The sequence below is a fragment of the Limulus polyphemus genome, unplaced genomic scaffold (assembly GCF_000517525.1).
Source record: "Limulus polyphemus unplaced genomic scaffold, Limulus_polyphemus-2.1.2 Scaffold1807, whole genome shotgun sequence".
In the NCBI taxonomy this organism is placed as follows: domain Eukaryota; kingdom Metazoa; phylum Arthropoda; class Merostomata; order Xiphosura; family Limulidae; genus Limulus; species Limulus polyphemus.
The window spans coordinates 20,261-32,030 of record NW_013667417.1 but is presented as its reverse complement, the minus strand read 5'-3'; the positions used below and the strand labels follow the sequence as shown (position 1 = coordinate 32,030).

The window sequence follows — 11,770 nt, the reverse complement described above, 5'->3', positions numbered from 1 at the left end:
ACAGAAGTATTTAACAATACTTATAACTCTTAATATAGTGTGTACATCTTCATATATGTCATATTTTTAGTGAAGTATTTTTTAATAAAATAAATATTTGCCCATGAATAGACCGTGTGCAAAGTAAATTTCATGTTAAAATTAAAAATACTTTTCCTCATCTGAAATTTCCTTTATGTAATCCCTAAAACCTCCTAAATGCATTTCATACGTATTTTTTCAAGATTGCCGATCATAGTTAAGCCTAATTTTTTATAGTACTAATAGTAATGCACTTAATTTTTATTTAATTAAATAATGCACCAAAGAATATAGACTAAGAACATGCATAAAGTAGACAAATTTCCTTACCTCTCAAAATTTGTCTGGCTTTCTAAATATGCAACAAGAGCCATTACAAATTCATCCAATTCCACAGGAATGATATTGCTACTTTAAATGAAACTAACTTCTAACTGTTCAGAATATAATGTTATACAATATATCAATTGATAGATGAAAACCTTGACTTTCTATTGGTTATAGGTAATATATAATGAAACATACGAGAGAACTATCAACGAATTCTGAAAGAGAGGATGTGACAGGTGGGTGTGGCAGGAGAGGTCTGATTTTTTATTTGATAGCTCTGTAACCAAACAAAATTGACGACTATAAAAATTATGGTTTGTCTGAGCAATAACAATTTTATAGAGTAATATACATTTAATTTCATACTTTTTCAAGGGGTGGTGGATTAAATAGGGATGATGACACACTAAGAGAAAATGTGTAATGTGGGTCACACTAGTGGGAATTGACAATTTGTTTTATATTGCCTTATAGAATTATAACTTAAAACTTGTATACTATTAAAATATGAATTATTAGCTAAGATTTTATGTTTTTCTAATTGGAATAACAAATAAAAAGTAGTTTAATAAAATTTTTAATGTAAGACACTAAAACCTTGTGTCATGCACAGTAAAGGATACCCGGGACGATAGGGTTAATAAGGAAGTAAGCTTGAAATATTGAATTTTAATTATTTATTTGATTTTAAACATTAAACAAGGGCTGATGATTCATACTTAATCACACTTTTTACAAAATTCACAAAACAAAGACCTCTCTATGAATAAAGTAACAGGCCTAATATTTTAATGTGAATCCCTCCAATTTTATTTACATTTCTCTTAACTTGTCTATTGATAATTTGAAATCCAAGATGTGTAAATATAGCACTTCAGATCTATCTTTTGTCTGACACAATTCACTGCTCAGAAGACCTTCCATTCAACACCAGAACTTAACTGCTGGGTAGGATGGTAAGGGGAAAGTTTAAGTGAAACACTGTTTTTATTTTCAATATAAGTATTTTAAGGTAACATCTAAACAGAAATTACTTACGGAGATGTTTTGATTCTGACTTTGAGATCTCCAGGATCACCATCAATGTGAGGTTCACCTAAAATGGAAAAACTTATTATTCAGAGTGATAATGAGTGTGTGGGATGTATGAACAGTAAGTCTTGAGAGTTATTTTGATTGTTCATTTACTAAGTGAACTACTTATAGGAGTTAGAATAAAGACCTTTGTGTCTTAGTTTGTTATGCTTGAAATAAACATGACACAACCATCAGGTGCTCTTTTCTACTTATTTTTCTAGCAGGTTACTTATTCAAATACTCTTTAATCACTTTTTTCTTCTCTACAACATTGGACACAAAGCATTCAAGATTTGAGAAATGTCAAGTTAATTTCATATAACACATTTCTTACAATTAACTTACCTTCAGCAATAAATTTCTGTTCTTGACCATCGTGCATGCCAGGCTCTACTTCTATTTCAAGAAGTTTCTCTTCATTCACTAATCTGAAAAATATAAGTTTTTTAAAAATCATTATTTTACAAACTGTTAAATTAACATATAAAATTTCAGCTAACAGAACTAGATTTATATGCCAGTACACAAACTGCACTATCACACACTAACTTATGGTGTTTCTATTAAAATTTGTTACAACACAGCAATCAATAAGAAATCCAAATAGTTTGCACCATTTTATGTTTTTAATGATCAGAAGCAACATGTTAGCAGAGATATACAATGTAGCTAAAAAGAGCTTTGCAACTCTGTATGTCTGGGGTGTTAAATTTTAAATGCAAACAAAATTAAAAGGAGGTGACCCTCTCGTTACACGTATATCTAAGTGAGCATGCAACAATCTTTTATACAGTTACATTCAAAATTCAATTAAACCACTTTATCATCTTTTATACAAATGAATGTGTCATCAAAACACAGTTAATAAATCAAACTGTAATATTATATTAGTTTTAAGTTCTTAATTTTATAAGGAAATATTTAAAAAAACCTCAATCTTCCCTAGTATATGTGAAATTTGTTCTCTTGGTCTTCCCTCTCCTCTAATTTATTTACCATCCCTCTGAGAAGTATGGAATTTAACATAATTCTTTATAATTACTCAGGCAAAGCATAATTTTTTAGACTTCAATCTTATTTGTTTACTGAGCCATAAACTAGAAAATCAGACCCACTTGCCACACCTATCTATCACATCCTTTCTTTCACAAATTGTCAATGATTCTCTCTGGCATTTTATATATTATTAATTGAAAGCTAAAGTTTTAATCTACCAAATGATGTCATGTGTTTCATTGTTTTCTGAATAAAAAATTGCCTATTGTCTTTAGTCTGAAACTTCTCAAGATATTCCTATCAACAAGCTTAGATGAATTTTTAAAGGCTCTTATCGCATAGTTATAAACCCACATAAATTACAATGATTATACATTATTGTTTGCTCCATGCATGTTATTAATCTCTGTTCTTAGGTGCATTATTTAATTAATTGAAAATTATTTAGTCCAGTAGTATCATTAGTACAGAAAAAACATGAGGATCCGGGTACGTACTATATTTCTTGTTTTTCATGTGTATTCTTTATTATTATAAAAGTAAGTAACTAAAATGTAAGGATTAGAGATTTATTAGGTTAAATAATGTTAGATTAAGTAAGATAATTAATCCAACAACAGATTAACCCTATCCCTACAGATCAAAGTGTGCATGTCACCACTTTTCACAGAATTCTATTCAAAAGTTAAATAATTCTTTCAACACAGTCTCGGTCCCAGGGACCGACCACGTGACCATTTTTACTTGTATATAGTTTTAATATTATAATATATTTTTAATACAGTATATGTACTTTCACAAAATTTGGCAGACTTTTAGTAAACATTACATGTTGTTTGTACAAAAAAATCTTTTTTTTTTTAATGAAGTATTTTTTGCTAACAATTTATCCGTGAATGAATCAAATATTTTTTACTACTCCATAAGCAAAGTGATTTTTATGTAAAGATTAAAAATACTTCTCATTGTCTCAAAAATCTCAACCTTCATTTTTCATAATTGCTAAAACCTTATTAGTAAATATAAATATTTTTTTACAGTAAAACTATATATTTCATCTCTACCATAACAATATATTTCATTCTTCCATTAGTGGACAAATCATCAAAGTATAACGAAACAAAAAGTTGTAAAATCAGAAATAAAATAAAAAACTTTGCCGTTTTCTTGATTATTGGTTCATAAGATTTTAAAGTACCTCTTTTGAGAGTTTCAACTGCTAAGCGTTTCACATTAATTTTCTAGAAATATGTTGAAAATGAAGCAATAAATCACCGATTGTGCCAGTGGACTGTTTAAGTGACACTGTAATATGATACCTTCCCAAACAACAAAGCACATGCGAAGGGATAGCCGACTTGACCCCTGCTCCAAGAACAGGATGTCTAATGTATCAGATTATTTAACTTACAGTGTTTACTAGGAAATTTAACTTTAGTAATCACACTGCACTTAGAATCTGTGAAAACGTTTATGCCGACAACAGGATGTGGAATTTATCGACTTATGTATGTATCCTAAAGTGTTCTCCATCAAGTATTCTCCAGAGCAATAAGACTGCATTTTGAATCTGTCAAAATGTTTATTATGTGGCTCGATGCTGATACAATAATCATCGCAATTCTTGGAATATTGTTAATCCTTCTGAGATGTTAGAAATTTAGTGGTATACTGTACAGGTGTACAATGATCTTATTGGTACACATGGTTGTGAAATCCTGCTTCTCTTTCAGTAAAGTTATTCATCAACTAATAAACATGCAGGCATTCAAATTCAGCCAAGCACTCTGACTTTGGATATTTCTCTACACTTTGTTGGAAGACAAATTGGTACCAAGCAAATCTACTCTACTTGAAGCATGTATCTTGCTATTGACTTTTTACCTATAAGTAAGTAATTATTACTTATAATACATCTGGAATCTCAGTTAAATAGTTTTAGTATATAGTTTTTGACCAAAATACATTGTAGCTGTTTCTATATTTTAGCAGAAAATATATTGCTTCTGAAATCTATGATACACATCACAAAATATATATACATGTAACGAACTAATACATATCATATAATACATATAATAATGTTACACAACAGAAAATACATGATACTAAATATAATATACATGTAATGTTTTTTCTCCTAGAAATGGAAGCTAAAAAAGAATTTAGAGAAATTCAATGAATTAAAAACAAAAAAAGTTGTCAACGATGATGAGATGCAGTTTTTACTGCATGCATCTTTCTCTTCTGATGAAAGCTGCAGACTTTCAGAGGAATCAGCAGTTGAGAAAGCTCATGCTTCAATTGCTATGACCCTGACAGATTCAGTCTATAAAACGAGATGGCCTTAGGTAGAACCAGCTTTTCTTGATTCTGTCTTATGGACAGATCAAGAAGTAGTTGGAAGGTCTTCAACAGATGACAATGTACAGGAACCACCCAGGCCAGGTACATCTAGAGAAGCTACACCACCACAGAAAAGAGGCAGGGTAGGAGAAGGGGTAGAGCTGCAGTGTGTTCTAGGACTGCCCCTTCCCAGCAGGAAAACCTCTAGCCTGCAATGATACCTGGACCTGAGAGCATATCACTGAGGAGAAACAAATAAACATACCTCCATTCAACAAAGGTGAACCTGTGTCCAGACAGGTCACCTCTTTAAATAAAATTAACTTCTTTAACTTTTATTTACTGCAGCAACACTAAATATTATTGTAAATGAAATGAACCAGCTTGCAAACAACAGACACCAGTAAGAAGGTGGACCACTAAAAAAAAGAAAAAAAGTAAAATGAACCGATATTACACATTGTGAACTCTTAGCATATTTAGGTTTAACTTTAACAATGGGACTAAAGCTTTCTCCTCCTCCCTCTGACTATTGGTCTATCTATCTTCCTTTCCATAATCCTTGGTTTACTAACATCTTCTCCAGGGACAAGGTTTTTAGCTATCCACACCTATTTACATTTCAATAACAATACTAATGCTCTTCCTAGAACTGACCCTAACTATGATAATTTTTTTAAGGTTAGACCTATCATAGACTGTCTACTAAACTCTTTTGTTTGCCGCTACTCTCCTAACAAAGAACTAAACATAGACAAAGAGATGCTGGACACAAGATGTAGAATTGGTTTCCTTCAATAGTTACCTAAGAAACCTGTCAAGTGGGTAATCAAGTTGTGGGTCCTGGTAGAAGCTGTGGATGGATACTGTCTAAAGTTTAAAATCTACACAGGCAAAGATGGACAAATTTCAACTAAAGGTTTAGCAGAAAATGTTGTGATGGAACTGATGGACAAATACAACAGACTAGGACACTGGGTTTTCATGGACAACTTTTACATTTCCTCTTGTTTATTTGACAAACTACTGACTATGGGAACCTATGCTTGTGGGACATGCAGGAAAGACAGACTGTATTTCCCACAGCAACTTGTTTCTACAAACCTACAGAGAGAGGAAGCACATTTTTTAAAATGTGGAACTCCGACAGCCGTGAAGTAGACTGAAAAACGAGACATTTATGCACTTTCAACTTTACACATTCTAATACTATGACAAATGTGACAAGAGAGAGGGTGGAATACTGAGGTTACAAAACCTCAGTTAATTGTGGACTACAACAAGTTTATGGGAGGGGTGGATCTGAATGACCAACACTTAAGTTACTATTATACTGGACAAAGGACAATAAAATGGTATAAAAACTGTTTTTATTTTTTTTAATTTTGGACTTGACAGTTGTAAATGCCTACATTTTGTACAAACAACAAACTAGTCAGCCGGCATTATCCCAGAAGGTCTTCAGAATGGACCTGGTCACAGCTCTTATTGAGTCTCTACTTCAAAGCAGGCCAAGTCCTTCTGGTATACCACTTTCAAGAACTGTGCAGGACTCATCACCTCTTAGACTTGCTCATGGCAGGCATTTACCAACAACTGTTGATAAAAGTCACAGGAAGAGATGCAGACTGTGCCTCTCCGAAAATAAAGTAACAACCAAATTTAAACTGGTTACTTACAAACAGCTATAAGATTTACGTACATAAGTAACTGCACTTTCTATTGGTTATAAACTCTTAGAAGGTTGGACTAGACAAGAGGTTTTGAAAGACTGGAGTAGTAGGAGGAGTCAAACTATTAGACTGGCTATATATATCTCAGCAAATCAAAGAGGTAGGAGGTTCATATTTTTTATTATAACTTGTCCATATCCCTAATTTGAGTTTTTAATTCGTTAACTACTGCAAATGTTGTGTGGTAAGCATAATTTATTTTAAACTGAACAATAACACAACAGGAAGTGTTAAGTGAGACAAAAAATAATATTTATCATTTTTTTCTTTATATATTTCCTTTCAAATTAAGAAATTAAAACGTATATAACATTAACATTTGAAATATAACCTTCGCTTTGATGTGAATCCCTTTGATATAAGTAATAGCAAAGCTATTTAATAAAATTTTGAAAATAGCTCTCTAAAATGTCATGACACGCACCCTTTGACCTGCCCATAGTGAAAGGGTTAAACTGCTTTATTATAAATGTATACAAATAAGTTATGTATCAAAATGTAGTTAAAAAATCAAATTTTACTATCAGATTTAATTTCTTAATATTAAAATGAAACATTTAAATAAATTCTAAATTTCCCCTTGTATGTGTATCATTTCATCAGTTTGCTTCAACCTGCCCATTCTTTATTTTTCTTCATCTCAATAATATACATTACTCATTATAGTATAGATATTATTAAGGCTTAGTCTAATCGAGACATACGGTAGTGTGTTATGCAGCCAAAACAACCTGCAGGACACATTGTGTGTTATTAACAAGAGTGATAGCTCAGCAATTTTCCACTTTCTGTAGCTCGGACTGTGGTAATCCAAACATCCCATATTTTCCGTGAATGTGTTCTACTGTACCCTTACTTCACATACCACATTTCAAAGCAATCCATGATGAAATACACAAGATATAAAATCTCCAGTTTGATTGAAATTCTTTTTTTTCGCACCAAAACTACAGAAACAGTATCTGATAGAAAAAATACTTTTATAGATTTTTTTCAAATCTGGTACACTGATGAATCTTTACAATGTACAATTAGATGTCAAATTTGGTCTAAATAAAAGCCACATGCGCAAAATTATTCAACAAAAACCCATCAATTGTCCAAAATTTTTGCGCATGCCTACATAAAAAGTCATGTGAGCTATCAATTAACATTTCTACTACAGCTACACTTAACTAAAAGGTAAAAGCATGTGCAGTTACATAAGTATTGGTTAGGCCAAGTAAACCAGATTGGCAGTTTCTAGTTCAAGTTTTCAAAAGAATCATATGAGTGTACAGTTATTATTGATTATTTGTTGCCAATTTTTCAGCACAAATTAACTAAATTTTATGAAATTATCAGCATCAGGTTATATTAGCTTAAGCAATTAGCATAAATAATTATGCTTGATATGGCTGTACCGATTGCATGGGGGTGATGACAAGAAACTGTTAATCTAAATTCCATGGTTTTATTATAGAGGAAACTATGAATACTGTTTTAGATAAGAAAAACTACTACCATATATTTTTTAAAGAATCTGGTTGATTCTGTTAAGTATTGGTCTGTTCCAAATAATAGGTTTGTGATCCTAAAGCTAATATTGGTTAGTGTATATTGACATAAAAGTAAAGATATCTAATCAAAAACACCTCAGGTGTAAAAAAAGAAAAGGTAGTCAAAAAACGATTCAGTGTGCGACTTAAAGGAATGAAACCAAAAATGGTGGCCAAATTGGCAGTTACATTTATGTCATTGATAAGAATTTTACATCAAATATTCATTCATTAGTTGGCTATATCACGTTTTTTTTACCCACTATCATGCTTCAAGTTGAACAAAAAGTGCTGCCTGGCTAACTAATAAATGCATATTTGCTGTAAAATTCTTATCAATACTATAAAAATTGTAGCTATGAGTTTGGCCAACAAATATTATTTCATTCCTTTAAGTTGCACACTCAATCCTTTTTTGGCTGCACCTTTTTCACACCTAAGGTATTGTTGATTAGATTTTTATAGCTTTCAATTTTTTTTTTTTTTTTTGTTTAAGTAGACATAAACTGAAAAGTCAGACTCACTTGCCACACACATATCACATCCCCTATATCACAAATTGCCAATAATTTTCTTGGACATTTGCTATTATGTCATTTATAACCACTAGAAAGACTAAAGTTTTAATTTTCTGAAGAACATAATGCTACCTTGTTCTCAGTAGTGATTTTGAGTTATTTCATGGACAGATTGAAAATTGCTATCACTGAACTCAGTTCAAGTAGCTAAGGGAATTATTTTAAGGCACTTATGTCTTTGTTAGAAAGCCAGTTAAATTATGATACTTAGCAGGACATAGTTTGCTCTGTGCATTTTATTACTGTGTTCTTAAGTGTATACTTGAAATATATGAAAATTTTTTAATGTACTAGTACATCATTAAGGAAAAAAGTAGGCTTAAGTTTTATTGGTGAGTTGATAGCATGAGGCCAAACAATTACTAAATTTCTTGTTTCTTGTATATATATTTTTATTCATTGTTATGAAATTAACTAAAATGTACATGTTAAAAACCTATTAAGTTGGATAAGATTAGACTAGGTTAGATAATGAAAAAATTATAAAAACATTCCTCTACAAGGTATGCTCAAGATTAGTTAGTGTATTATGTCATTTATTAACTTGAGCTATTTATTTGCTGTGTTATTTACAGTTTGTATTGCAGGATTATTAGTTAGGCATGGTTCAAAGAACAATAAAATCAAATCAGATGTGAACTGTTATGAGCCTTAAGCTGTATAGGATAAATAACTACAATTTTTATGATTTGCAGTCATTCTAAAAAGAAAAAAGTGGTCATTTAGATTTATTTAGCACTTTTTTTGTGGTGGTTACAAGGTCAGTCAAATTGACTGAGTCCATATACAGTTAGGATAGAGAAAATAACAAATAAAATATAGTTTTACTGAAAAAAAATTATATTCATTTAGGAGGTTTTAAGGGTTAAGCAAATGAAATTTGTAGACTGTAAGATGAAAAAAGTATTTTTAATTTTGGATGAAAACAACCTTACATTTCGACTAGTCAACACTCTGATTCCATATATTCATAGACAAATCATTAGCAAAAATATTTATAAACAAAAATTTATGAAAAGCTTGTTGAATTTTGTGAAGATATACAAAATAAACTGGGAATTATTTTAATCATTAATTTTCCAGTACGGGCTAGGTCCAATGAACTGAGCCTGTGCATGTATGATTAATTGAAATTAAGATTAAATTGACCACCACAAAATAACCAAAATTAGTTTCTGATTATTACTATTTTTATTATTTTAACTATTCATGTGACCAATATATTGCCATTATGTTTTTTCATTCTTTACAACAAGGCTACATATAATGGGCTATTTGTGCTCCATCAACCATGAGTATAGAAACCTTGTTTTTAGTGTTATAAGTTGTTTTTTTTAATAATATCATAAGAATAATCCATTAATTGAATGTAACTGATTCAAAAGCTGGAAAATCACTCTACTATCAAATTCACTTATAATCCAGTTCTAACTGAAAGTGTTTAGAACAATTTCATACTACTTTCAATCAAGTTTGATATTAGAAGTTGCTTTCCCTTATAATCAACAACAATGTTTATTTTTATAATACAGTCCAAAAATTTAAGATAACCAACTGATAGGAGAGATTTATCAAATAAACCCGATGTTCTTGGACTGAGTGTATTGAGAATATTAAGCACAGACTTACTTAATGTTTCTCAATTTTTCTGAAGATGACCACCTTCAGTGATAAAAAGTTTATTTAAATTAGTCTTCCTATTTATTAAAGCCAAATACAAAGGGGTTAAGTTTCTTTGAGATATACATGTGACAACTATCTTTAGTTTCATAAAACACTAAATTCACGAGGAAATAACTCTTGTTTAGTCCTTAGGGTGTGCACCATCTCTAAAGTAGATTCATAAATCCTCTGTAATTTTCGGAATTTCTATTAGCCAAGAATTTAGTCTTTGTAAACAAGGACAACTTAATCAAACTGGACGAAAACAGTAACTGAAACATTCATAAAATAAGGTTTTTCAATCTTCTCAAAACTATTTAAAAAACGTACATAAAAGTCATGGATTACAAATAAATTACAATATGCTCTAAAAAAAAAAAAAAAATTATATAGCTTACAACCATTGAAAAATCTGCTAGGCTATAACTTACTTAATATTTGGGCATTCATCACAGACAGTTTGCTGTGTCATTTGAAATCGACCTGGGCCTAGCTGTCTTGTGACCATCTCCTGCCGGCAATTACATTTCCGAGTACCTGATGCAGGCTTCATAACTGGCTTGTTTCGTATAACCTGGTGACAAGAAATGATTTAGCAATTCTTTTGTTATTATTTTTATCATGCATAAACTTACTTCAAATAATAATTTTTTGATCTATACATCTTAAATTACATAGTTACAATTAGAAATAAAGAAAACAGATCCAATTTCATGTTCAACATGCAAAATGAATAACATTTCACAAAAGCATAACATTTTAACATATACTAATGTATACGTATATATACATTTAAAAGAAACTAACTAAAAATATGCATCTCATAGCTGATTCAAAATATATAATACCTGCATCCTTTAAAATTTGGGTTTCATCATATCTCAGATAGTCCTTTTTTTAATGGAATATATATATTCAAGATACATTGAGTTTTATCATCAAAAAGTTTTGCAGTATTAAGCAAAGAAATTTTAATGATTTTCTTTTAATCTATAAATCTTTAGTGCATGTCAGTTGTGCAGGGAAAAAGTGTTAATATTGAAACAAGCTATAATTTAAGAAAAGTCTTTATAGTTTGGTGATGAACTGAAGTTGTTCAACTGTTAATCGTTAAAGATTACATGATGCTTAAGACAAGAATGTTATCATGATCAACTGCAAAATAGATTAATGACAATGAAGGATTATACAAAATACAAAGATACTTGTAGAGGAGGCTAAAAGGAACAAATAGTTAAGAAGCAACAAAATGCGTGCATTTAAGTTTTTACTGGTTATTTAGAGTTGCACCAATGCTTTAAATCAGAAATACTTGTAAGTTTTGTACATACCAGAAGTTTCTTGGGTCCAACAGAATGTATCAACTAGCTAACAGTTATTTTGTCATGACTAATATTATAACAACTTTTCAGATGAACAACCACAATTTCTTAATTTATGTAGAAGTTGTAAAAGTACTGTTAACTCTTTCAGCACAGGCTCAATCCCT

General features: G+C 30.6%; 1 protein-coding gene across 1 annotated transcript in view; it reads right to left on the bottom strand.

Moving 5' to 3' along the window:
- The window catches only part of LOC106464997 (dnaJ homolog shv-like), a 47,312-nt gene that overhangs the window by 17,417 nt on the left and 18,125 nt on the right, over positions 1–11,770 (bottom strand). The window contains exons 3-5 of the mRNA XM_013925187.2: positions 10,713–10,855; positions 1,774–1,856; positions 1,390–1,447 (exon numbers count right to left, since the gene is read on the bottom strand). Of these exons, the coding sequence (XP_013780641.2) occupies positions 1,390–1,447; positions 1,774–1,856; positions 10,713–10,855 (284 nt within the window). The remainder of the gene's footprint in view (positions 1–1,389; positions 1,448–1,773; positions 1,857–10,712; positions 10,856–11,770) is intronic.